The following is a 26851-nucleotide window of genomic DNA, read 5'->3' as shown; positions in this document are numbered from 1 at the left end:
GGAAAACTCGCTCTTCACTTGTCACTAATTTCTCACTGAAGTGTTGTAACTTTTGCCCTGTGGCTTGAGTGTAGTGTGCAGCCACGGTGGTAGCAGCAGGGTCACAGAGATCTGTAGCCGTCACTTTCCTTCCTCCGTATGGAGAGGAAGCCCACAGCTAATCCTTGTTCATGAGGAGCACAGCTGGATGGAGCACAGCTGGATTTCGTAGTCAACCAAACACTTTTCTTGCTAAGTCTCTTTGTTCATCTCATAACAAGATCCTGAGAAGGGCTTTGTCAGCCTGCTAGAGGGCAGCTGTCTTCAGAAGGCAGAGGCTTCTTGCTGTGGAGTAGGGCATGTGTAGAGGGGATCCTGACAGGCCGTGTTTGGAGGTGTCACAGTGAGCCTTCCCTGCGCTCTCCTTCCCTGTGGTCCTGGGCCCTTGGTAGGAGGGACCTCTCTGATGCCTTTTTCTCCCTGCAGCTGAACTCCTTTGAGCAACTTTGTATCAACTACACCAACGAGAAGCTGCAGCAGCTGTTCAACCACACCATGTTCATCCTGGAGCAGGAAGAGTACCAGCGAGAGGGCATCGAGTGGAACTTCATTGACTTTGGCCTGGACCTGCAGCCTTGCATCGACCTCATTGAGAAGCCGGTAAGAGCCACTCTGGTCTGGCTGGTCCCTTGCTCCTCTCTGTCATGCCTACTTGTGGGTATCTAGTCTTCCTGCTGTCTGGAGAGCTCACAGCCCAGGCCCTTGTCAGAGATACCCTAATCGAATGGGATGTGACTAGGGCCAGCGTTCTATTTTCCTTAGATCCAGCAGGTACTGACCAGTTTGTCTTAAAGAAACAGCATGCTTTTATAAAGTAAGATTCCTTCCACCCCTTCCTGCTATAGCACAGAACTGTGCAGCCATTCACATAAAACCCAGCTTTAATCTCCTTGGCGCCAACACAGCCACACAACATTTATCCATGGCCTTGACTGTTAAGATGGCTGGGGCTAGAAGAAGCCTTCCTCCTCCTTAAGTCCAGCCATATTTATAGCTAGATGGAATTTAGGGCACCACTCAGTTGGGCTTTTGGGTTTGTTTACTGTATTGAAGCTTGACGTGTTTCCATCTCTGAGTCAGCTCCTGAGTGTGGTTGGGTGATCTAGCTGTAGTGTTGCAGACATTGAGTCACATAGAAAGATTATCAGAAGGCCCAGGAGGAAGTCTAAGCACTTTGAAACACGGTCAGCGGCAGTGGGACATGGAACATGTACTTTGCTGACCTCTTGAGGTCTTGTTTTTATTTTTTCCTTAATTGAATCTATAGTTGTCAGGACCCTACCTGGTTCCAGAGTGTCAGACACTTGCCGAGATGTCTGAGTAACCATCTCTTAGAAGTTCAGTGTCCAGAAGACTATAGGGTCTCTGGGGCTCTCCCCTTTTCTCTTTTAGGCCTCTAGTTCCCTCATTAAGCAGAGGTGTAGTTACAGTGTGTGGGCCATGGCTTGGGCAGAGGGGCCTTTAGTTCAGGGACAGTCATTTTGGCAGCCTCTGAGCACCCTGGAGCTAGACACTCGGTGGCTGTGGCCGTGGAACTGTGCAGTTAGTCTTACTGAGGCTTCACTAGTTACTGTCACTGCTGAAGACCCGCTACAGTGCATCATCTCTCAGCCGTGGCCCAGACTCCAGAGGTACCCTAAAACAGAGTTCTTAACTCGGGCCCTGATCTCTAATGGCAATGAATTTCCCGAATGCCTGTCCTCTGTGTGAGAATTTTGAGGATTCGTGCACCTGGATCCTCCTGTGGCTGGGCATAGCTCCTTACCTTGCTCCTTACCTGTGCCCTTGCTGTCCTTCCTCCAGGCTGGTCCCCCTGGCATCCTGGCTCTGTTAGATGAGGAGTGCTGGTTTCCCAAAGCCACTGACAAGAGCTTCGTGGAGAAGGTGGTGCAGGAGCAGGGTACCCACCCCAAGTTCCAGAAGCCCAAGCAACTGAAGGACAAGGCTGATTTCTGCATCATCCACTATGCTGGCAAGGTGAGGCGGCCAGAGAATGGTGGGGGTGTGGTGAGGTGGCCAGAGAAGGGTGGGGGTGTGGTGAGGCGGCCAGAGAAGGGTGGAGGTGTGGCTCAGGATGGCAGGGTTGATAATGTGTGGTATACATAATAAGTAGTAAGCCTGCACACGCTTTCTGAGCCCCTTCACACATGCCCAGCTGTGCCGTTGGAAGCTTGTAGACTGTGGCTGGGTGTCAGGGCTGTGGGATAATGTGTTTTAGGGGTGGAGGGGCTGTAGCTGTAATCTGGAGCTGAAAAGAGACCCTGATACTTAGGAACTGAGTGACTTAGGGCAAGGTGCTTAATCTCTTGGAGCTTCTGTTTCCTGATCTGGCAGCAGACAGAGATGAGGTGAGCTTCTGTGGGTCAGTCCCCAGGGTGAGGTGTCTTGGCTGTGCCTGTGCTTCTTTAGTGTTGACAGCACCCCAGGTTTCTCCCACAAGAATTCTGGCTGTAGCACCCTCCCACACTGTCTCCAGACATTGTCAGGCATGTTCTATCACAGGGGGAAGGGAGTTGTCCCTGCTGTAGATAGTGGTCATTGTCGTGGGGCTACACAGCTGGTGTGTGGTGGAGCTGTGCTCAGCCCTTGGCTAGGATTCATCAGAGTGTGCGTGCTTCGGGGGCCTCTGCCTAACTTAGTCTATGCTAAGATGGAAGCTGCTCTTTGCTTGGCAGTCTTCAGTATTAGCTGAGACACACCTTCTGGACTGTTGGCACCTCTTCATTGGTGATCTGGAGCCTTTCCCATGCTCTTCTGGCCTGTGTTGTCTGGCCTCTCCTGTGAGGCCAGTGTGCTTCCTAAGGCTACTGAAGCAACTGTTAAAATTTCCCAGAAAAATACAGTAAAACCCAAGCACTATTTACACAGCTGCCCTCGGAAGGCTTCCTGGCCTTCTGTTCCCTCCCGCCACCCAGCAGTGCCCTGCTACCAGCACAGAAGCTCACGGGATGCTTCTACTGCATGATGTATGCCATGGAAGGTGGGACTTTCTTCTTGCCACCCAGGGTCTGACCAATGAAATTAGCTCTGCCATGCCTGTGCCGGGGGGTGGGGGTAGGGTGGCTTGCTGCTCAGCACCCGCTCTGGGGTGCCATCTTAGAGCACGTGCGTGCTGATCTTAGGACAAAGGAAGCTCCATCCTGTTCCTCAGAGGCAGCTGCTGCCATGTGGGCTAGAGAGAGGGAGGCCAAGGTGCCCACTGCTCTGCCTGTATTGTTCTGGGACCTTCTACAATGGAAGTGGGACTTGTGTTAAGAGTGTATTTGAAAAGGTTAGAGCAATGCATGCAGTTATAGAAAAGGTAGGTGTTCTCAAAAGACAAGAAAAAGCAGAAATAACTTGCCTTCTGACTACAAAGAACTGTTAGTTAATGTGGAGTGTGTTCTGAGGTGGACATAAAAGGGGCTCTTGCTTGTGTTCTTACTTTAAAGACAACAGCATCCTGTGGCTAGCTGTGACATCATTCTCTCAGCCATCCCTTGTCAGCTTGTGTTGTTCTTAATAGCTGGCTTCCATTTGCAGCCCCTCAGAGAGTGTCTTGTCAGTACTTGTTACCTCTGTCCCTTGTCACTTGCTTCTTGGGGATGGCAGTACCAGGTCAGAGGGTGTTCACACCAAGGCTCTCTGTGTCCCTTTAGCAGGACTGAGAGTCTGTGTCCCCAGAGCAGCTCATGACCAGTCTGTGCCTCTTCCAGGTGGATTATAAAGCCGATGAGTGGCTGATGAAGAACATGGACCCTCTGAACGACAACATTGCCACGCTGCTTCACCAGTCCTCAGACAAGTTTGTCTCTGAGCTGTGGAAGGATGGTACGCCCTTTGCCCTCCAGCCCTGCCTCACACTGGGCCTGTCCTCCTCCCAGTCTGCAGAGGACCCAGCTACCATACAAAGGACCATGACACCAGTCAGGTGTCTTGTCCTTTGTGACTCTCACAAGGAAGATCTGTCTGAGTTGAAAGGGACAGTTTGCCCCAAACAGCACCATAGCCATCTCCTCTAGGGCAGAGGCTCCCTAGACTTTGCTGGCTCTGGCCAGGGGCCAGACACCTTCCACAGGTGGCCCAGCCTTAACCACAGGCCTGCAACCCCAAGCATCCCTGCACTTCTGCCTCTCCTCCTTAGGAGACTGGTTGCCTTGAAGCTGTTCTTTTTCTGTCTCTCGTTTCCCCCTCCTCTGCCTGGGTCTTGCTTTAACCTCTCTGTTGCAGAGATGCAGCGCACTCAGAGAGCCTATTTCTATCGCCGCTTTCCCATTCTCCACCTAGAATCAGGTGACTGCCCGGCTGCCCGCACTGGGGTCTCCTGTGTGGCATACCCGTGGCTGTGCATGCTTTGTACCGTTCTGTCTTCCTTTCCTTATCCCTTGGCTCCTCCTGCCTTGCTGTGTCTGTTCCCTGTGCTGCCCTGGCTCCTGTCCGCAGCATGCCTGGCACAGGCCTCCAGTAGTGGGCTGTACTTCTGAGGGACTGGGTTGGGATGTTGCAAGTTTCACACAGGGAAAACCATGAAAAACACTGACTTCCTTAGAGCTCCCCCTAGAGGCTGCTTGCATAGCTGTGTGTCTGGCACGAGGTTGGTGCAGTGTGTGTGCTGCTGTGTCTAGCTGAAGCGCAGCTGTATGATCACCAGTTATTCAGAGAGCACTAGCCATGTAGGTCAGCAACAGGATACATAAAGGGACAAGTCACCACGGGGCCACATTCTCCTGATCCTCTAGGACCCACGTGTTTCCTTTAGCCACTCGTTCCCAGTTTATTTAACTGGCCCCATGGTGGGGTACTGAAGTCAGATGGCTTGCAAGCCCCACTGTGGCTTTCACTTTAAGCCACATTTCAATTTTGTAAAAAAAGTTGTCCTTATATAAGTAAGATCTCTCTGGACACACAGGAGTAGGAACTGGACTTTGCCGCAGAACTTGTAACCTGTACCTAGTGACAGTTGCCTTAATTTAATACTAGCCTTTGCTATAAACTGGTATCATGGCTGCTGCTTGGATTTGGTTGACATGCTTTTGTTGTTACCGTGGAGAAACTGTTCACTTCCTTGCTGCGGAGTGTGAACCATACGGATAAGAGCCATGTCTTTTGGGGTTGGGCTAGAGGATAAAGACCTGTGGGCAGCACCCATGTACCATGGGGTACTGCGTAAATGTTCCAGGAAGACCTTTATGAATACTTTGGGCAGCACTGGGTTTTCAGAATGGTTTCTAATGCTACTGTGGGCTGCCCTGGTACCTGCTACACAGCGTGTCCTCCGATCATGTCTGTGATGGCAAAGCATATCTGGACATCCCATTGCTTGGCTCCTAGTCCAGTGCTTTTAAGAAAAGGTCTCTGTGAACTTAAAATACTTTTTTTTTTTTTTTTTTTTTTTAAATCTAGAACCACAGGAACCTACATGTGCTGAGCCAGGGTTTAAGGCAGAGCCAACCTCGGGGAATTCTCTCAGTCCCAAACACATTTCCAACTTCATTGATTCACCTTGGGGATCAGCTCTGGAGGGGCTTCCCGAGCTGGCTAGGGCAGGGGCATGTGTCCCGAGCTGGCTAGTGTAGGGTAGGGACATGCGCATAGGTCAGCCTTTGGTATGTGCTAGAGATGTACCTCAGGACTTTGCTGTCGCCCCCTGTGCCTCCTCCCCAGGTCAGATCTGTCCTATCCAGAAACCCTTGTACGTCTCAGCTCAGGGCAGAAGGCTCCTTCCTGCAGCTCCATACAGACTTTGCTCTTTGTCTTGACATCTGTTTCTTGTGTGCCCCCGTCCTTCAGTGTGGCATAGGCACTCATACGCTTTGTGTTCTTCACAGTGGATCGAATCATTGGCTTGGACCAGGTGGCTGGAATGTCTGAGACAGCACTACCCGGTGCCTTCAAGACCCGAAAGGGCATGTTCCGTACCGTGGGGCAGCTGTACAAGGAGCAGCTGGCCAAGCTCATGGCCACCTTGAGGAATACCAACCCCAACTTCGTCCGCTGCATCATTCCCAACCATGAGAAGAAGGTGCGGCTGCTCGGCTGCACCCCTGGCATCGGGACTCACCTACCCATTACTCATTAGCCCCTGTGTACAATAGTGAGACTATCTACATATATTTTCCTCTCCAGGCTGGCAAACTGGACCCACACTTGGTGCTGGACCAGCTGCGCTGCAATGGTGTCCTTGAGGGCATCCGGATCTGCCGCCAGGGCTTTCCCAACAGAGTGGTCTTCCAGGAGTTCCGGCAGAGGTGAGCTGGCCTAGGCCCTTTGTTTGGCCCAAGGTACATGTGGAGTAAGCCTCAGATGGCCTGTTTAAAGGGACTTTCAGCCGGGGCTGTGTTCACATGTGTGAATGGCAGGGTCCCTGCATCCTTCCTCAGTGCCCTGTGGGGAGATGGTTCTTAGTTCTGGTACCACTACTGTCTCCCTTACTTTTTTGTTACTGTGAGAAATACTGTGGCCAAGGCAAGTTAAAGAAGGAGAGGTTTATTTAGGGCTTATAATTCCAGAATAAGAATCCATCACATCATGGCAGGAAGTGTGGTAGCAGGCCTGTACTGGAGTGGAAGCTGAGAGCTCACATCTCTAACTGTAAACAGAAAGCAGGACAAACTCCAAGTGGCACCAAGTCTTTAAGCTCTCAAAACCCATCTTCAGTGACACACTTCCTCTCACAAGGTCACATTTTCTAAGCCTTCCAAACTGGGCCACCAATGGAGACCTTAAATTCAAATGTCTGAGAACGAATCCAGCACAACCACTTATGTGAGGATAGTTGCCCCATCTCATCACTGGAAGGAATGTCATTGTGCAGGGTTTCATTTCCAGGGCTGAGGATGGGCTGGTGGGAGGGGAGCAGCCAGATTCATGGTCACTGAAGGGTCCTATGGAGCAGGGTTGGAAGGTGCTGCAGCTTCCTGCTGTCTGAGCAGGAGCTTGTGCCGGCTTCATCTGTCTAGTGGCTGTTGAGTGCTGATTGCTACCATGATGCAACCATCTCTTCTTTCTTGGGCTGATATGCAGTGTCCAGGGAACCTGTGAGCATGCCTGTCCCTGGGTCCCAGCTGAGGCCTCTGATGGTTAGCAGGAAACAAGCACAGCCCGTAGCTTACTCCTGGTGCCTGCAATATTCCGGTGTCCTTTCCAAGCTCACTCCCCTTTTAGCTGTTTAGCCAAAGAAGGAGCAGGGTGTGACTGGGGTGGGATTCTTTCTTTGGGAGACTCAGTGACCCTGCTACACCTAGTTTCCGAAGTGTGGATACAATGACCAGTTTCTCTTTTCTTCCTCAGGTATGAGATCCTCACCCCTAACTCCATCCCGAAGGGCTTCATGGATGGGAAGCAGGCCTGTGTGCTCATGGTGAGTCCTGCCGCAGTCCACTGCAGTGGCCACCTCTGACTGTTGGGTCACAGCTGCTCACGTGACCTGAAGGTGCCAATGCTGTGTGGTCTCTGCTCTCTGCTTGTGCTTAGGTTCTGATTTTTCTAAGTACCCCGAGAGGCTACCCTCAAAGGCCTTGGGTAGTCTGGGATGTGTTGGAACCAGGACAAACCCCAAGGACCAGGCCAGAGGAGATAGGATTCTGACAGAAGCTGCTCTGGTCTATCCAGGGACAATTCTACTGCTTTCTTGGCCGTTTCCTTTGCCTGTTGTACTCAGTGTGTCCACAGGGCTGAGTGGCCCAGGGGTTTATCCAACATCTGGACTTTCCCTCCTTATGCCCTCCTGCCCTGGCTTGATGAGCAGTGCACACTCTGGGTTTTGGTTGGAAAATAGCTACACTGGGGGCTCAGTCCCACCCTGGGCCCTTTCCTGTGTTTCTTATGCATCTTTTTATTCCCAGCCTGGCTTCTCTCTCTGAGTAGCCACTGCTTGCTGTCTCAGAAGTCATGGAGGCAGGGCTGCTGATGGAAGAGTTAGAAGACAAAAACTCAGCACTCCTCATGGAGATTAAGTTTATGTGCAGTGGTTGGAAGATTGAGATGGAGAAGGATGTGAGACAGGGGGATGCTGCCTGCTGTCCATATGCTTGTCAGCCAGTGTGGGGAGGGCAGGGTTGGGGAGAGTCTCCCCTGGGGTCTGGATTACCTCTTCTTCATGGACCCTTAGCCACTTTCTTGTGGGGTGTGCTATGTGCCTTCTACAAGGGCCAGAGTTCTCTCCAGGGCTCTTCAGGAAAGATGGGTATGACTTCTTAGGTCTTGTCACATTATAAGAGAGTTAGGGACAGGCAGGGGACAGGCCCACACCCATCCCTACTTTTCTGACTTTCTGTCAGGACTTGATAGACTTGCAAGGTTATTTAGGAACAGGTGTCTTCCAGAACCCATGTAGAATACTCAGTGACAGTCCCAGTGGGAGCTTATTCTAAATCCCTCCAGACAGTCAGACAGGCTGGCTGATCCACGTATCTGCCTGCGGTAGTTACTTCCTCATTGCTGGGACCCTGGACTTGACAGAAGGCAACTTCAGGGAAGAGAGGGATCATTGAACTCACATTTTGAGGGTTGAGTCCATCATGAGGGAGAAGAGGGCATGATGGGAAGACAGGGAGGCAGCTGGTCCCATGGCATCTGCACTGAGCAGGAAAAATGAGTGGCACTCAGCTGCTTTCTCCTTTTGCCCATTTAATTCAGTTCAGGACCCTAGTCCATAGGATGGTGGCACCTGTCCCTCCTCAGGTAAACTCTGGCGACCTCCTCACACAGACACCCAGAGGCGTGTCTCATGGCTGATTTTTCAATCAAGTCAGTTGACAGCAGAGAGCACCCTGCCATGTGGGCTTTCTAAGGAGTGGAGCTGCTCTGGCTGGAGTTACCCAAGTTTGTCATGATGACTAAAACTTGCTTGGGGCTCACTGGGTGCTTGGGCCCTGTGCTGAGTGTTTCTCACACTCTCTTGGGTAGTGCCTGTAGCCCTGGTAGGAAAGAGGTACTGTTACGTGCTTTGTCTCTGTTTTTCTTTTTAAACTGAAACATCACCCCCATATAGTTGAGGGAAGTAGCCTCAAGAGAGGAAACAAGCCAGGTAATGTTAGGTCCTGAGGCCCATGAAGGCCCTTTCTTTAATCTTGGTGCCAATGAACTTCAGCTGCTTCACCTGGAGACACCCGGACTCCAGGTGCAGGAAGTAGACAAGGTCTCTGAAGAGTCCTGTGTTTATTTGGCAGTCTAGTTTGTCACCTTGCTTTGTGTTACTCCCACTCTCACTGTCCCTGAGACCCATGCCCTCTTGTCCTGGGGCAGAAGGCTCCTGCAGGAGGTGCAGCTACTCCTGATCCCCTGGGATAGCTGGGCTGAGGCAAGTCCTGGCCATTTCTCCCGGTGTGCCGAGTGGCGCAGTCAGTGGTCTGCTTTCCTCCCTCTAGATCAAAGCCTTGGAGCTTGACAGCAACCTGTACCGCATTGGCCAGAGCAAAGTGTTCTTCCGGGCAGGAGTGCTAGCCCACCTGGAGGAAGAGCGGGACCTGAAGATCACCGATGTCATCATTGGTTTCCAGGCCTGCTGCAGGGGCTACCTGGCCAGGAAGTAAGTTGCAGGGACCCTTACCCCACACTCCTCACCTGTGTTCCTGCTGCTGAGGGCAGTGTAGACAGCTGTGGTTGAAGGCCCTGGAGCCTTTCAGAACCTGTTTGGCCCCAGGCTCTTGTGGCCCCTCTGCCTCCTGGATTTCTCAATGGGTAGAAATGGCTATGAAGGAGTCTGCTGGGAGTCAGTCGACTGAGCTCCGTGTCTGCTTACTTAGTCCTCACTTGTCACCATGTGGGGATGACACCCAGGCCTGTCTGTGCCTGTCCTGCTCCATGGAGGCAGCCTGAGCTCAGACTGTCAGAGATCTCCCTGCTGCAGCAGGCAAACGTGCTCCAGGCCAGTCCCCGTGTGAGCTCTGAGCCCTGGAAATGAGCATGAATTTGAGGGAGAAAGGGAGCCCTTCCGCCCACACTTACTCCCCACTTCTGCAGCATATCAGCTGCTAGTGCTGTGTACCCCCATCGGCTCAGGCAGGGAGCCGGCAGGGCTGGATAGCCCAAGTCCCCTGGACACGGATGGAAATCACGACTAAGGCCACAGGAGTTCTTGTAGGTCCTTCATGCCTAAGAGTACCTTGCTGGAAGGCAGTGGCTGAGTGACCTGAGCCCTTGTCATTTGTTGTGTGTTCAGTGATTCCTGAGCCAGGGTTGTTGGTGTATGCTTTCTTCATCCCTGAGTTGCTGACTGTCCCCTTCCTCTCCAGGGCCTTTGCCAAGAGGCAGCAGCAGCTGACAGCCATGAAGGTCCTACAGAGGAACTGTGCTGCCTACCTCAGGCTGCGCAACTGGCAGTGGTGGAGGCTCTTCACCAAGGTGGGTTCTCCACAGGCAACTCAGCCTCCTCTTGCTGGAGTTGGGTTTGCTGCCCACATTGGAAGCCTTTCCTGTAGCTCCTTAGGGCACAGCAGTGTGAGCCTGACCTGGTCCTGTCCAGAGTGCCTGCCAGCAACACTGCTTGTTTGCTGTGGATGGCACTGTCTGGGCTGGGCCAAGCTAGAGAGCAGAGTCTGTAGGTGAGGGCTTGCCTTACCTACACGTTGGCCCCATGTGAGACACTAGTCTCCTGTGGTGCCCCACGGCAGCCAGCTGCTCAGAGCTTCTACTCTATACCCCCAGTTTTTAAAAGTAACCTTTGCAAGCTGGGTATGGTGGGACACATCTTAATCTCAGCCCTCAGGAGGCAGAGGCAGGCAGATACTGTGTCTACATAGTGAATAAGGATAGCTAGGACTACATAGAGACCCCGTTGCAAAAAAAAAAAAAATTCCTTTGCAACTTGTTCTATTTTTAGCTTATATGTATAATGTATGTTAAATACCAAAAAGCATTAGAAAGATCATAAAACTTTACTCACGGACCCTTCACTCTGAACCACCACCATGATGTTTCTACATTTATCTTCACTTGCAGTAAGTCTCGGCTATGTAAACTGTATGCATTCTTATGTAGCCAAGCTCTGACTTGTGTACGTAGTCTTGTATTTTGCACTTTGTATTTAGAATTCCATCAGCATCAGTTTTTAGGAACTATTCCCTAGAGGACAGAGGGATCGTCCCTAACTCTTGCTCCTATAAACAGTGCTGTCATCGACATCTTTATGCACATATAGACATGGTTTCCTTGCAGTGTAATTAAGCAAGTCAGAGACCTATAGCATGTTGTACCAGACTGACTTCTGGGAAGGTTGTACCTGCTTGTACCCCCTTCCCAGATAGCAGGTCTGGGTGCCTCTCATCTCTAAAGCTTGCATTCCAGAGGTGAGGGAGCTTCAAGGGGTGGGTGGCTGGCCTTAACTCTGCCTGTCTTCTCTCCCAGGTCAAGCCCCTGCTGAACTCAATAAGGCATGAGGATGAGCTGTTAGCCAAGGAGGCAGAACTGACAAAGGTTCGAGAGAAGCATCTGGCTGCAGAGAACAGGCTGACTGAGATGGAGACTATGCAGTCTCAGGTAGGTGTCAGAGTCTCCTCTTGTCAATCCCAGGTGCTCTCAGTGCTGCCCCCTGTTGGCCACCAGCAGGCAGCTGGTTTGCAGCTTAGAAAACATTTGCAGTCTAGTGGGAGAGCAGTGGTCAGCTGAGAGCCTGAGCCATAAGCACCCAGCCTGGAGCTGCTTGAGGAGTATACACCAGCGCTGTTGCTGTGACAGTGTGCCTAAGATAACTTAAAAGGGTCGAAGAGATCCAGCCTGTGGTCAGGCCCCTGCTGAGGCTCAGTGCCACAACCGAGAGTGGTGGAGCTGAGCTACTTACTTCTTTGTGCAAAGGAAGCAGAGGGAAAGAAGGGGCAGAGTTTCAATATTCCCTGCAAGGGAACGTGCCAGTGGCCCCTGCTTCTAAAGTTCTCAGCAGCCGACAGTGCCAGCCACTGGCAACCAAGCCTTTTGTGCCTGCATTGGGGGGCATTTCTTATCTGGACTAAGTGGAGGCCGGAGGAACTTAGTCTTTGCACACGTTCTTTGCAGCTAATGGCAGAGAAGTTGCAGCTTCAGGAGCAGCTGCAGGCGGAGACGGAGCTGTGTGCCGAGGCTGAGGAGCTCCGGGCCCGCCTGACAGCGAAGAAGCAGGAGCTGGAGGAGATCTGCCATGACCTGGAGGCCAGGGTAGAGGAGGAGGAGGAGCGCTGCCAGTACCTGCAGGCAGAGAAGAAGAAGATGCAGCAGAACATTCAGGTACCACCTGCACATGCTGGGCAGGGCGGGGCTCAGGGCTGTGTAGGGGTCAGGTGTGGGCCAACAGTCGCACAAGATGGGCACACAGATTCAATTACCACATCCGCCTTCTTTGTCCACCTGGGCATCTCTGTGGAGGCTTGCCGTTTGTGACAGTCACTCAGTGTCCACGACTCACATCTCCATGAGCGTTACCCATTGAACATTGAGGCTACTGAGTTTCTCTCTTTGGTCCGTCCTCCATCAGCTTCAGCCTAGGCCTCTCTGTGGCTGGCTCAAGCAACCCTGGGAACAGTGTGATGCTGTGTCAGTCACGTGCCCCAGTTCTCATACAGGCTTCCTGAGTAGGGGCCAGATGTGTGTGTCCTGTGCCCTCCTCACGGCTCCTCTCCCTTTAGGAACTCGAGGAGCAGCTGGAGGAGGAAGAGAGTGCCCGGCAGAAGCTGCAGCTTGAGAAGGTGACCACCGAGGCCAAGCTGAAGAAACTGGAGGAGGACCAGATCATCATGGAGGACCAAAACTGCAAACTGGCCAAGGTGGGGCCTGGTGTTCCATGCAGTCATGGAGAAGGTCAGGCAGTGCAGGGCCAAGACATGCCTACCTGCCTGTTCACCTGCAGTGCCATGCCTCTGTCCAGCAGCATGCCACTTCTCCCAGGGCACACAAGGGCCTCTGGGCACCAACACCATGTACAAAGGGTTTTCTCATGAGTGAGGAGGCTGGGGAAGAGGCTTGCCTTTTCTCCTTGGTAAAAGTCTTTACCAGCTTTTAGGATTGAGGAAACGCCAGATGGCAGCCTCTTAATAGGGCTAACCTGGGGCCACTTGTCTTTTCCCTAAACTAGTTGACACCTAGAAGTCTTTCTTACCTGACCCCAGGGAGGTCTTGGATGCCTACATTTGTAGTGTCTGTGAGCTTCGCCAAGTCTTTAAGGCCCCGCCTTACCCTTGATCCATACATTTCTGGTTGAGTCTTCCTTTGGAAGAGCTAAAGTATGTACTCAGCCAGCACTGAACTCTGACACTCTTTCTCCACTTGCAGGAGAAGAAACTGCTGGAAGACAGAGTAGCCGAATTCACTACCAACCTCATGGAAGAGGAGGAGAAGTCCAAGAGCCTGGCCAAGCTCAAGAACAAGCATGAGGCAATGATCACCGACCTGGAAGGTGAGGCGCGCTGGCCATGAGCGTCCTGTTCATCCATAGGCAAGCCAGGCTCAGCCCAGGGCTAGGCCATTGGCTTAAGACAAGGTCATCAGGCTTTAGGGATGCTATCTGGTTCTCCTGGGAGTCAGGGCTGCAGACTCACTGCTGCATGGCTGGACGGTTGCCTGTGTGAGGAGTGATAAGCATGAAGCTTTGATATGGCGTGTGTCAGGCACAGCCATTTTAGAAGCTGTTGAACTTTTGACAGCTGTGAAGGGAAGAAGGAAGGAGCTGCAAACTCCAGGTGCTGTGTGGCCCTGGGAACACAGAGGCCTTGGTAGCTTATGGGGCTCTGCTTCATCTTAGAGTTAGAAGTGGGCGTGTCCACGGTGTCGCTCTAAACTGTATATGTGTCCTACAAGTACATAGTGTTTGGTTTTATACAAGTAATTAAGGCTCTGGCCCTTCTTGCCCTTCCTGGCAGAGCGCCTCCGTAGGGAGGAGAAGCAAAGGCAGGAGTTGGAGAAGACCCGCCGCAAGCTGGAGGGAGACTCCACAGACCTCAGCGACCAGATTGCCGAGCTCCAGGCGCAGATCGCAGAGCTCAAGATGCAGCTGGCCAAGAAAGAGGAGGAATTGCAGGCTGCCTTGGCCAGGTAAGGCTTGGCTCCTAACCAGTGTCTCATGTGCGGGGTCTTCCCGTCCCATTCTTGGTGCTGCAATAAGCCGTGAGCATGCTCTCTGCCTCTGTCTCAGAGCCCATGGGAAGATACTTCTGATCCACAGACAGTGTGTTTGGAGTGTTTAAGCTTTACAAAGCCATCTATAGCCCATACTCCCTGTAGTCCTCCCTCCCCATTCTCTGTAGTTCTCCCTCCCTCCCCCTTTCACCCATTTCCTTTTCCACTTCCCCTCTGGTCTCCTGTCCCCTGCTCTTTCCTTGTTTTGTGGCTATAGGCATATATTAAAAGTAAATTTTTCTTTTTAATTTTTTTACATTTACCTATTGGAGGGTGCTCAAGGATTATGTATCATGGTGTACTTGTGGAGGTCAGAGAGCATTTTGCCTGAGTCTTTTTCTTGCATGTATGGGTCCCAGGGATTGAACTTAGTCCTCAGGCTTGGTTGCAAGCCTGCTGAGACATTTCACCACCCTATATACATTCCTTTTTAAATAGCAAGTTTAGATTTACCGCAGGATTGAACAGAAAGTCGAGATTTCTCATATGCCTTGCCCCCACATGTACAGCCCCCCCCCATCTGCCACTACCATTATACAGTGGTTTCAGCTGACTTTAACAGCTCTTAACCATGTAGATTCCTAGCACATCCACATTTTAACTTAGTTATAGTGATCTTGACCTACACTGCTTTATTTCTTTGTATCTTTTCAGTAAACATTTGAATTTTTATATATTTAAGGCAGTCTTAATTAAGAAAATGAAATAATTCTGTTGTCCAGTTCTCAATTGGTATTTTTCTTTAATATATATTTTTAAATTTTGTGTGTGTGTGTGTGTGTGTGTGTGTCCCCTTGGGAACTAGAAGAAAGCTTCAGGGCTTCTGGAACTGGAGTTACAGGTAGTTGTGAACTGCCATGTGGTGCTATGAGGTTGTGAGCTGAGTTCAATTACTGAGAGTTGAACTCAGGTCCTCTGGAAGAGCAGCTGGTGTTCTTCTTAACCGTGAGCCATCTCTCCAGCTCCACATAGCATTGCTCTTAAACGTCCTGGCTGGCTTAACTCTGCTAAGGTTGGTCCTCAGTCCATGACTGTGACTGCCAGATGGTGCTCTGCTGTGCCTTCCTGAGGCTCCTCTGCACGTTCCCGTTGCTTGGTGGTGCGAGTGGCCCCGTGCTGAGGTCGCTGATCTCTTTGGCAGAGTGGAAGAAGAAGCTGCTCAGAAGAACATGGCTCTGAAGAAGATTCGAGAACTGGAAACTCAGATCTCCGAGCTCCAGGAAGACCTGGAGTCTGAGCGAGCCTGCAGGAATAAAGCTGAGAAGCAAAAACGGGATCTTGGAGAAGAGCTGGAGGCACTGAAGACAGAGCTGGAGGACACGCTGGACTCCACGGCTGCCCAGCAGGAGCTGAGGTACCACGGGCGGGTTGATGGGAGGTGCAGCTGGGGAGGCCTGACTGCGTGAAGCAGGGAGTGTGTGCGCTGATGGTTCCTTAGCAGCTTCTTCACAGAGTGGAAGTCCTGCTGCAGGACCTGGTGAAGGAGAATGGAGCTTAGGGCTGAAAAGGCACAAGTCTGCAGTGTGCATGCTGGGTTGGGCCTGAGGATAGATAGATGACCAAGGAGGCCAACTGTAGGGAATCTGTGTGAGGCTGGGTGTGGTGGCGCACACCTGTAACCCAGCACTCGGGAGTTGGAGGTAGAAGGGTCAGGAGTTCAGGGTCATTCTTGGCTACAGAGTGAGTTTAAGGCCAGCATGGTCTACATAAGAACTTGTCTTAAAATATGAGGAAAGACTGAGGGGGGGAGGGAGGGAGGGAGGGAAGGAAGGAGGGGAAGGGTGGGGAGAGACAAGCTATGAATTGCTCTGTCCCTTTCCAGCGTCTGCAGAGTTGGGAAAAGGGATAACATCCCCCCTAGGAATGTTGTCTCCAGTCTCATGGTGTTTTCTGGCCAGGTCGAAACGTGAGCAGGAAGTGAGCATCCTGAAGAAGACTCTTGAGGATGAGGCCAAGACCCATGAGGCCCAGATCCAGGAGATGAGGCAGAAGCACTCACAGGCTGTGGAGGAGCTGGCAGATCAGTTGGAGCAGACCAAGCGGGTACGGGAGCTCTGGGAGACACGACCAGAGAGGGCCCAGATGGACATTGTTGCATCTGAACCAGAGCAGAGCAGAGAAGAGCAGAGAGGTGCAGTGTCAGGCTGCTTCAGACCTGAGGCTGGGCACCAGCTTTGTCAGAATGACATGGGCAAGTAATTTCCGCCATGCCTCTGTTTTTCTGCCAGTATAGGAGGATGGTGGCTGGTTTGTTGTGATTATCTGAGGTTGAGTTGATCATACTGTAAAGCATCTGAATACTTAATGCTCCCTTAACCTGACCAGAAAACTCAAGGAATGGCCATGGCCTTCACCCTGAACCTAAGGGGACCCAAATGGTCCCTTCTGACTAAGGTTCTTTCTCACACACTCCCAGCTGGCGTCTTACTTGGAAACTCTGATGTTGTCCATCCAGGCAGTCAGTAGCTGGTGGCTCCTGGACAAATTCTGTCTCTCTTTGGCTTCCAGCTCACGTCCCTGTTGGTGGCTGGACAGTTTCTTCCGTGTGGCAACCTAGAACATTTAGAAGCACACCTCGACCCACCTCCACCAGCACTGTGCCATCTGTTTTTTAGTGTTTTTTACCCAGCATGCCTTTGTACTGGCCCAGGGCCCTGTGACCTGTGACCCTTGACCTTGTTAAGTGCACTCAATGCTGTGTGTGCTGAGCTGTTAGTAAGCTGCACTTTCCTACTTTTGTTCTTTTGTTTGTTTTTTAAGATAGGGTTTCACCGTGTGACCTTGGCTGTCCTAGAACCTACTACATAGACCAGGTTGGCCTTGAGCTCACAGAGATCCACCTGCCTCTGCCTCCTGAGTGCTAGGATTGAAGGCACACACCACCTCACCTGATACCTTCATGGTTTTTGGAAGGATGTCACGTTATTGCTTTGAATATCACATTTCAAGTCTAGGAGCGGTTTTCCTTGTATTGTGAATGTTGCTGGAATCTCTACAGATGACCCATGAAACTTCATATACTAGAGTGTCCCCTCCATTTGGAGAGGGAAAGTTTGGCAGTATTCTTTACCTTCCCTTAGGATCTGAGAATAAACACCACCTAGGCTTTCTTAGCCCAGGCTCTTGAGTCAGGCAGCTGTCTTTAGACCTAGAGTCCTTGCCTCTTCAGCAGCTTTAGAAAGTCCAGGCACATACCCACTGGATACTCACCACACCCTTGCCTCCTCCTCCAGGTAAAAGCAACCCTTGAGAAGGCGAAGCAGACCCTGGAGAATGAGCGGGGAGAGCTGGCCAATGAGGTGAAGGCCTTGCTGCAGGGCAAGGGTGACTCCGAGCACAAGCGCAAGAAGGTGGAGGCGCAGCTGCAAGAACTGCAGGTCAAGTTCAGCGAGGGAGAGCGTGTACGAACCGAGCTGGCTGACAAGGTCACCAAGCTGCAGGTAAGCTTCTGCTGGACCCAGGCCTGGCATGTGCTACACCCTCCGTGTGCTTCTTCATCCTAGCTCCTCAGTCAGGACCCCATGGTTCAGCTTGGGTAGTCCAGCTCTGCAGAAATAGTTCTGAATGCCCACAGTCTCTGCCTCTCTCTTCCCTACCCAGGTTGAACTGGACAGTGTCACCGGTCTCCTTAATCAATCTGACAGCAAGTCCAGCAAGCTTACAAAGGACTTCTCTGCACTGGAGTCCCAGCTTCAGGACACACAGGTGAGGACAGTGTTAGGGCCTGGAAACCCCAAGAGCCTTAGCTGTCACACCTGTGCTCGCAGACAGACAGACACACCTGATAACACATCCTCTCCTCGTCCTCTGTCGGGTTTTGGGGTGCTCCTGCACCTCCTGAGCGGCCCCTCTGCCCTCTTGAGTAGGAGCTGCTGCAGGAGGAGAACCGGCAGAAGCTGAGCCTGAGCACCAAGCTCAAGCAGATGGAGGATGAGAAGAACTCCTTCAGAGAGCAGCTGGAGGAGGAGGAGGAGGCCAAGCGCAACCTGGAGAAGCAGATCGCCACCCTCCATGCCCAGGTGTGGTGTCCCCTCCCTCCTGGGAAGAGGGAGCTGATTGAAGCGGGTCTGAAACTAGGTTGGACTCTGGTCCCCCTTGATGGTGCAGCAGGCTTGTCCCAGGTTGTCCTGGAGAATGGTGTGCCCAACCTGGGTGCCAGTGTGGTTGTTTGCCTCACTTCCCTGTCCTGCCCAGGTGACCGACATGAAGAAGAAGATGGAGGACGGTGTCGGGTGCCTGGAAACTGCAGAGGAGGCGAAGCGGAGGCTTCAGAAGGACCTGGAAGGCCTGAGCCAGCGACTTGAGGAGAAGGTGGCTGCCTACGATAAGCTAGAGAAGACCAAGACACGGCTGCAGCAGGAGCTGGACGACCTGCTGGTGGACCTGGACCACCAGCGGCAGAGCGTCTCCAACCTGGAAAAGAAGCAGAAGAAGTTTGACCAGGTGTGGCCTCCCCTCCACCTCCTGACATCCTCTCCCCTCGGCAGAGCAAAGGGCTGGCCATGGCCAGGCTCCCAGCCTGCAGCTTGGTGAGGGACTCTGAGAGGAACCAGAAGAGGATTTAGGAGCAGGTTGTAGACTCTAGCCAGTCCTCCTTCTACCATGGAGATGCAAACACTGGGGCCAGATGGAGTAACAGAATAAAACATCAGGGTCAACAGGTGGTAGACAAATCTGCCCCCCCACCCCTCCGCTGTGCTTTCAAACTCTGTTTATTTACACTTAGTTCTTTAGTGTGTACATGTGTGCACATGCTGAGGTCAGGGGACAGCTTGCACGAGTCCATCCTTTGTCATTTACCTGTGGAGCCATCTCCTGGCCCCATGTTCTTCCAGATAAAGTGTCATTGTACATAGGCACACTCGTTTTCATGCTGCCACTGGCTCTTAGCATGGTAAGTGGCAGAGCTGAGTGGCCTGCGAGCGGCTGTACAGCCTACAACCTCTAAGGAATGTAGCTTATTATGAAAGGCCCCAGTCTGTGGAGCAGGTGAAAAGTGCCAGAGAGACAGGAAGGTGAGGAATAGTGAGGGGCCACACACAACAGGTACAGTGGCTGCAGCCATCTTTGGAGAAGGGCCATGAGTGGGATTTAAGCTTTTAAGCAGATCTTTTCAAGAACCTGGGACTCCGCACTGGGTGACATAAGCTAGAGAATTGAGCGGGGAGGTTGCAGAGATGGCACTGTTCTTCTAGAGAACGAGTTCCATTCCTCACACCCAAGCCAGGCAGCTCACGACCACCCATCACTGTGGCTCCATGGAGTCCAGCACGCTCTCCTGGCTTCTACTGGCCCCGGCACATGCATATGTATGCGCATGTGCACATTTGTGTTGTGCGTGTGTGTGCACACATAATGGTGAACATCTTTAGAAATTTAAGCAGAGATCAAAGCACAGAGCTAGAGGAGTCCCTGCCCTCCTTCTGCCAGGACACAGAGCTGGTGTGAGTCCCTGGACCTGTTGGTCTGGGTCTGGCTTCAGTCTCAGCCTCACAGTAAGACTTCTTTCTCCAGCTCCTAGCCGAGGAGAAGACCATCTCTGCCAAGTACGCAGAGGAGCGTGACCGAGCTGAGGCTGAGGCCCGTGAGAAGGAGACAAAGGCACTGTCGCTGGCCCGGGCGCTGGAAGAGGCCATGGAGCAGAAGGCAGAGCTGGAGCGGCTGAACAAGCAGTTCCGCACGGAGATGGAGGACCTCATGAGCTCCAAGGACGACGTGGGCAAGAGTGTGAGTGCCGGGCTCAGGGGAGCCTGGGTGTGTGCTCTGAGCTCAGGGTCTCATGCTGTCTGTGGCTGTAACTAACTTGGGGGCTCTGCTAGGTCCATGAACTGGAGAAGTCCAAGAGGGCATTGGAGCAGCAGGTGGAGGAGATGAAGACCCAGCTGGAGGAGCTGGAGGATGAGCTCCAGGCCACTGAGGATGCCAAGCTCCGTCTGGAGGTGAACCTGCAGGCCATGAAGGCCCAGTTTGAGCGGGATCTGCAGGGCCGTGATGAACAGAGTGAGGAGAAGAAGAAGCAGCTGGTCAGACAGGTGTGTATGGCCTCCTCACTATGGGGACACCAGGGACCGCATCTGTCTGCCTGTGCAACACCTGGGCCTCGAAGGGGCTCCTGGACCATCTTCCCACTACCTTGTTTCTCAGTCCTCTGTCTTAGGGCTCAGTGACTTACTTTATACTTTGTCCCTGGTGGCCCCAGGGAAACCCCAGAAGTGGCCTGAGCTCATCTGAACTCAGTGCTCGGCAGTGAGAGCTAAGCATGAGCCCTGCCTTCTGAGCTGCCAAGTGTTCTCAGGTGCGGGAGATGGAGGCAGAGCTGGAGGACGAGAGGAAGCAGCGCTCCATGGCCATGGCAGCACGCAAGAAACTAGAGCTGGATCTGAAGGATCTGGAGGCACACATCGACACAGCCAATAAGAACCGCGAGGAGGCCATCAAACAGCTGCGGAAGCTTCAGGTGAGGCAGACCGAGGCTGGGAGTCAGGGCTTGCCCCGCTGTGAGCCTCGCAGGTGAGGCTCATGCTCAGAAGGGACACAGTAACAAGAGGGGACTGAGTACATGCAGAAGAGTCAGGGATGGTGGCCACTTAAACTCGAGCTTCAAGAAGAGACTGGTAGTGTTCAGTGATGGACGGTCTAAGCTGATGGCTCTGAGAAGTGGCTCAGAGCTCGGGGCACATACTTTTGGGCAGTTTTCACTCACCAGTGACCAAGACTAACATTCATAAAAACAGCTCTTGTGTGGTCTTTCACACAAGTATACCAGCTTAAGAAAGCTTAAACATGTGGGCAAGGTAGTGAGGTATAGGAGACCAGCTTGCTGGTGGCATTCTTAAGAGCTGCATGTAACAGGAGTCACACTCTGCCTCTGAGAACGCCACCGTGAAAGAAAAAGAGGGTATTCAGATCATCAGGAGGGTGACAGAGGGGACCGAGTTTCCTGCTTTGTTGTTGCCGTACCTGGCAGGAAGCATCCTTACTGTCTTGTCCTGAGCTCACCTGGTGGCCGACTGTACGTCATGGGTGCCATTGGATGATGTCGCTAGCATCACCTTCCAGCCAGCAGGAAGTTCTAGCGAGCAGGCAGACAGGCCCAGCGTACACTGTGCCCAGGGGTCCGTGCTATGAATTGCCACTTGCCTTTGCTTACATTTCTGCCCATTTATAAAAAGGTTGGCTAAAATCATGCCAGGCTTGGAGCAGGTCACTGTTGGGTCGAGGCCCCTAGCAGGTGAAGTAGCTGGTGATGCTGACCTCTCCTTCACACAGGCCCAGATGAAGGACTGCATGCGGGAGCTGGATGACACGCGCGCCTCCCGGGAGGAGATCCTGACACAAGCCAAGGAGAATGAGAAGAAGCTGAAGAGCATGGAGGCCGAGATGATGCAGCTGCAGGAGGTGGGCAGCTGGGGGCACAGGAGGAAGAGTCAGCAGGGAGGAAAGGGCAGAAAGGAACCGAGCAGCTTCCAGGAGGGAGTTAAGAACGGGGTTCCTCTAGAGCTCTGTCCTTTAGCTGCATACCTTAGCATGGTGTGGTGTGTATGTTCATGTATGTGCATGACTGTAACAGGGAAGAGGATGAGATGCAGCCCTCAACATGGCAACAGACCCCGCCTCTTAAATGAATATGTGGCCCTTGAGTCCCCAGTTCATTTCATGAATCAACGCTGTATTGATTATGAGTCTCTATTAATTGCGGAGGGCAAGGAGGGGCCTGTGTACTCCCTGGGCTGCTGTTTTAGTTACACATGAGGCACGTGGTGGGGAGGGGTGGGATGGTGTTTCCAGGTCTGCTGGACTTCCCACAATGGGCCATCACTGTTTATAAAGTGCTCAGTTGGACTGTCTGCTCTGGCATGGCTTGGCTCTTGGCTGGGCTCTTCTCCTGGGTCTGGGGTGATTCCCTCGGTTCTCACCATTTGTGTGGTGCTCTGGAGGCTTCCACAGCCCATCTGCTGCCCTCAGTGTCTGGTCTGACCATATGCAGAGGGACCAGCACTGCAGGTCTGTCCACAGGCCTCCCTGTCAGGCCTGGGTGTTTCCTGTTTACAGCCCTGGCTCCTGGCTTGACTCCAAGTTCTTAGACTTAGGGACTTTATAAGCACAAGCCTAGACTGTGCCCAGGGCGGACTTAACCCTGGGAGCAGAGGAGTCCCTGGGAAAGGGCTTTATGGAGGAATGTGCTAAGGGCGCAGAGAGGATGGTGAGCTGCTGGCCATGAAGACTGTTGGTCCCAGTGGGTCACATTCTGGTGTACTTGTGACAGGAACTGGCAGCCGCCGAGCGTGCTAAGCGCCAGGCACAACAGGAACGGGACGAGCTGGCTGATGAGATCGCCAACAGCAGTGGCAAAGGGTGAGCCAGGAGGAGGAAGCACAGGGTGCTGGGAGGACCTCCTCAGTTGTGCGAGCACTCACTTCTCCGGGTCTTCCCCAGGGCCCTAGCATTGGAGGAGAAGCGGCGACTGGAGGCCCGCATTGCCCAGCTGGAGGAGGAGCTGGAGGAGGAGCAGGGCAACACCGAGCTGATCAACGACCGGCTGAAGAAGGCCAACCTGCAGGTGAGTACCCGACACAGTGGGCCTAGTGCACTGGGCTCCAGACTCTATGTGAGCTCCTTGTGGTGCCATGGTGGGCAGGAGGAGGATGGGGGCTTCCGACCCTGTGAAGGCCTGCGCCTCGGAGACTGTTTCAGGAAGTTTCTGGGGCCTAGTCATGGGCTGATCCCTTCCTGGGAGAGCTGGGATGTGGTTGGTCTTGGTGTGTGAGATGGTCCTGTGTGTCCCTGCAGCTGGGAGCCAGCCTCCCTGAGGTCACCCTACTTCCTTTCTGCAGATCGACCAGATAAACACCGACCTGAACCTGGAACGCAGCCACGCACAGAAGAACGAGAACGCGCGGCAGCAGCTGGACCGCCAGAACAAGGAGCTCAAGGCCAAGCTGCAGGAAATGGAGAGTGCCGTCAAGTCCAAGTACAAGGCCTCCATCGCAGCCCTGGAGGCCAAGATCGCACAGCTGGAGGAACAGCTGGACAACGAGACCAAGTAGGGACCCTACCCAGATTGAGGGCACAGGGTTGGTCTCTGTAACCTTTGGTTGGGTCAGAAATTGGTTCTGTCTTCAGGCCCCACAACCAGCCTCATTTGCTCTGAGAAGTGTGTGGAATTTGAATAGAAACCCATAGGCCACACCTAGACCCGGGGCTTTGTTGGCTGTTTTTAGTGAGAGTCAGCAAAACTGAAACTTGGAGGTAATGATCATTCTGGGTCCCAAGCCTCAGTTTCTCCATAGATGAGCTTCTTCAGTGGCCTCCAGGCCTCCACGTGGTCCCAGGAAGTGGCAGTTGCGGTTGCCATCTTGCTGGCTGTGTTATTAGGTAGAGAGTGCCCCTTTTCAGTCACCATTTCTGTCCTACCCAGGGAGCGCCAGGCAGCCTCCAAGCAGGTGCGCCGGACGGAGAAGAGGCTGAAGGACGTGCTGTTGCAGGTGGAGGACGAGCGGAGGAACGCGGAGCAGTTCAAGGACCAGGTCTGTGCTCGGGCAGGGCCCTGGTTCCCCGTGGGCTGCACTCAGGGCGGCTCACCAGCGCCCCTGGCACCTGTCTCTGCAGGCCGACAAGGCATCCACCCGCCTGAAGCAGCTTAAGCGTCAGCTAGAGGAGGCTGAGGAGGAGGCCCAGCGGGCCAATGCCTCACGCCGGAAGCTGCAGCGTGAGCTGGAGGATGCCACGGAGACTGCCGACGCCATGAACCGAGAGGTCAGCTCCCTGAAGAACAAATTGAGGTGAGCCGGCCTTCTGTCCCGTGACCACACTCCCCTACCCAGGCACATCCTGAGCACATTGCAGAAAGCCATTTCCTTCCAGAGCTGGTGTGCAAGGTGGTGGGATGCAATGACAGACGCAGAGGTGGCTGTCATTGTGTGTCATAGTGTGTCATAGTGTGTCCTTCGGGGTCCCTGCCTCTGGGACTTAGCCAGGCTCTGCAGATTCTTGGCAGTTGGTTCCCAGCCTATCTTAATGGTCCGTCTTGCAGCTCCAACCCTGATGGACGGTACTTCCATGCTGGGGTTTTTCAGTTGTCTGTTAGAGGCCTTCTGGCCTGAGTCTGCACTCCTAGGAGATGTCCCAGAGGGAGTGCTGGTGTGGGTCGCTATGCAGCACGCAGGAAAGCTTGATTCTGTTAGTGTTAGAATGTTGCTCAGTGACCATTCTCCCTCCAGAGGGAATCTTTTTTAAAGCATGAAAACCAGACTTTCCTAAGAATTCCATCTGTGTTTTCTAACATGATCAGAGGATGCCCCCAACTCCTGTGTGAACAGTTGTTCCCTGAGCTTCTAGTCCCACTTACTTTTTGTTTTGTGGTGCTGGGATGGAACTCAGGGTCCCATGTGCTAGGCATGTGTTCTGCCACTAAGCCCTCCCCCACCCCCTACTCACCCTGCCTACTTGTGAGGCTTGAGCACAGGACCTGATGCAGGAGGGAGCTCCACCTGCCTCCATCAGCCTCCTGTGCTGGTGCTTTGTAGAAAGGCACCTGGCAGGTAAGGCTCGCAGTTGCTCTGATGGTCCACGTCCTCTGGCAGGGATGATCCCTGGCCTCCTTCCCTCTAGAGATCACTTTGAAATCTATGTATTGGGCTGCCCATTTCTCTTTAGCTGGCCCCACTGACCCTCCGCCTCTGCCCACAGGCGTGGGGACATGCCGTTTGTCGTGACCCGTCGAATTGTCCGGAAAGGCACTGGGGACTGCTCAGACGAGGAGGTCGACGGAAAAGCAGACGGGGCTGATGCCAAGGCAGCTGAATAGGAGCTTCTCCTGCAGCCCAGAGATGATGGACAGACGGCCCTGCCTCCCTACCCCAGCCCTTCACACCCCTGCCTTGAGACTGCTCTGCCCATGACCTCCTCCTCCCAGGCCTTCCCGAGGGTATTGCTTCCTCTGCTGCAGCCCTGTCAGTCCTCCATACCCTTTGAGAATCTGATACCAAAGAGTCCAGGCTGACTTAGGCCGGATGACCCGCAAGGTCTTGCCCCACTTGCTTGAAAGCACAAGTGGTGGGCAAGAAGGGCGGCCATGGGAGTGGGCACAAGAGTTTTCTATGAATCTATTTTTCTTCAGATAAAGGTTTTGATAGCTCAGGCCCTCTAGAAGTGTTGTTGCCTTCCCCACCTCTGCTGCCCGTTCCCCCCACTCTTTCCTCTGCTGTTGGCAATCACACACGGTAACCTCACACCTGCCCTACAGCCCCTTCCCTGGGCCCTTCCTGGTCCAGAAGGAGCAGTCCAGGGCTTATGCCTCTGTGCTGGGTGCAGAACATGGGGCTCTCTGGGAATTCCCTCTACTCCCTTCTGGGTAGCACTGGTGCCTCTGCTCCTTCCGACTGTAAAATGTCTCAAGTGCAATGCCCCTCCCTTGCCGAGGGCAGACTGTCCTGGCACTGGGGCAAACCAGACAGGGCATCAGGGCCACGCTAGAAAGGCCAGCAGCCTTCCGGTGGCTTCTCCCAGCACTCTAGGGGACCAAATATATTTAATGGTTAAAGGACTTGCAGGGTCTAGCAGCCAGAATATCCAAGGGCTGGGCCCACTGTGTGCTCCTGTGTGCCTCACCTAGGACTGGGGCCCGGGGCGGCTGCGCTGCGCCACCCACTCTAGCTTCAAGTCTGCCTTCCACATGGATGCTTTGGAAAGAGAAAAAAAGGTTTTATTTTTTTCCTTCTTGTAGTAAGTGCTCTAGTTCTGGGTGTTTTCACAGCCTTTCCCTGGAACCATGTTAGAGAGAGTAGCCTGTCCTGCAATGGTCTACACTGGTCGCTGAGTCTCCCTGCTGCCTCACTGTCTTGTAAATGCTGTGATTAGATCCCCTTACGGCAAGAAGGCTTTTTTCTTTCTTTCTTTTTTTTTTTTTTTTTTTTTTTTTTTTCTATTTTTTTTTTTTTTTAAAGGAAAAACAGTCAAATCATGAAGCTACATATTGCTAGAAAAGCTCTGAATTCAGGTCCCAGTTGCTGTAACAAAGGAGTGAGTGGGACCCGCACCCCCTTTTTTATATAATACAAGTGCCTTAGCATGTGTTGCAGCTGTCACCACTACAGTAAGCTGGTTTACAGATGTTTCCACTGAGCGTCACAATAAAGAGTACCAACCATGTCCTACTCTCTGGTGTCTGGGTGTCTGTCTACAGTAGAAGGAGGCCTGGAAGGGCTGGGCTGTCACATGAGACCACACTTGACTCTGCTTAGCAGTTTGAGGGGGCTCGGAGACATCCTGGGCAGCGGGTAGGGGCTCACAATCCTAGGAATCAGGAGCCTCCTCCTTCCATGCAGGCTAAGAGGCTGGGCAGCCATGGGCCCAGGGAAGGTTCAGGTAGGCCTCTCCTTCCACAGGCTGGTCTCTCCTTTCTCCTCTAGGAGGAAGGAGGTTCTGGAGGAGATGCTGCAGTTCTAGAAGCAGAAAGGGGAGGAGTGGGTGGTGAGCAGGAGCTGGGGAGGGGTGCAGTGTGCACAGCAAACTCAGCATCAGCCGTGGTGGAGAAGCCCCAAGCTACAGGAAACAAAGCATCCAGATAGTGCCAGACCAATGCCAGTGCTAACGGGAAATCAGAAGGCCTGGGAGACAAGACTGTCAGACTCCGTCTGGTGGCCCAGAGCAGACCTGCATCCTGCTAGATCTGCACATACTCACCTTCCCCCGTTCCTGAGTGTGCCTCTGAGTCTGCCTTACATTATTTGTATTTATTTGCAGCACTGGG

The 26851-nt window shown here is 52.9% G+C and overlaps 1 protein-coding gene across 1 annotated transcript in view; it reads left to right on the top strand.

Annotated features, from left to right (window-relative positions):
- The window catches only part of Myh9 (myosin heavy chain 9), an 81764-nt gene extending 55509 nt beyond the window's left edge, over positions 1-26255 (top strand). Inside the window, exons 13-41 of the mRNA XM_034517390.2 lie at positions 466-639; positions 1843-2016; positions 3735-3849; positions 5847-6040; positions 6145-6266; positions 7309-7378; positions 9387-9547; positions 10254-10362; positions 11365-11496; positions 12010-12216; positions 12615-12752; positions 13258-13381; positions 13845-14016; positions 15242-15454; positions 15999-16143; positions 17334-17540; positions 17701-17805; positions 17967-18119; positions 18295-18543; positions 19615-19827; positions 19920-20132; positions 20396-20557; positions 21370-21498; positions 22367-22455; positions 22537-22660; positions 22935-23143; positions 23519-23627; positions 23710-23882; positions 24790-26255. Of these exons, the coding sequence (XP_034373281.1) occupies positions 466-639; positions 1843-2016; positions 3735-3849; positions 5847-6040; positions 6145-6266; positions 7309-7378; positions 9387-9547; positions 10254-10362; positions 11365-11496; positions 12010-12216; positions 12615-12752; positions 13258-13381; positions 13845-14016; positions 15242-15454; positions 15999-16143; positions 17334-17540; positions 17701-17805; positions 17967-18119; positions 18295-18543; positions 19615-19827; positions 19920-20132; positions 20396-20557; positions 21370-21498; positions 22367-22455; positions 22537-22660; positions 22935-23143; positions 23519-23627; positions 23710-23882; positions 24790-24907 (4503 nt within the window). The 3' untranslated portion in view covers positions 24908-26255. The remainder of the gene's footprint in view (positions 1-465; positions 640-1842; positions 2017-3734; positions 3850-5846; positions 6041-6144; positions 6267-7308; positions 7379-9386; positions 9548-10253; positions 10363-11364; positions 11497-12009; positions 12217-12614; positions 12753-13257; positions 13382-13844; positions 14017-15241; positions 15455-15998; positions 16144-17333; positions 17541-17700; positions 17806-17966; positions 18120-18294; positions 18544-19614; positions 19828-19919; positions 20133-20395; positions 20558-21369; positions 21499-22366; positions 22456-22536; positions 22661-22934; positions 23144-23518; positions 23628-23709; positions 23883-24789) is intronic.
- Positions 26256-26851: the final 596 nt, after the last annotated feature.

This window comes from Arvicanthis niloticus, chromosome 13 (assembly GCF_011762505.2).
Source record: "Arvicanthis niloticus isolate mArvNil1 chromosome 13, mArvNil1.pat.X, whole genome shotgun sequence".
NCBI classification, from domain to species: domain Eukaryota; kingdom Metazoa; phylum Chordata; class Mammalia; order Rodentia; family Muridae; genus Arvicanthis; species Arvicanthis niloticus.
This window is presented reverse-complemented; position numbering and strand designations above follow the sequence as displayed.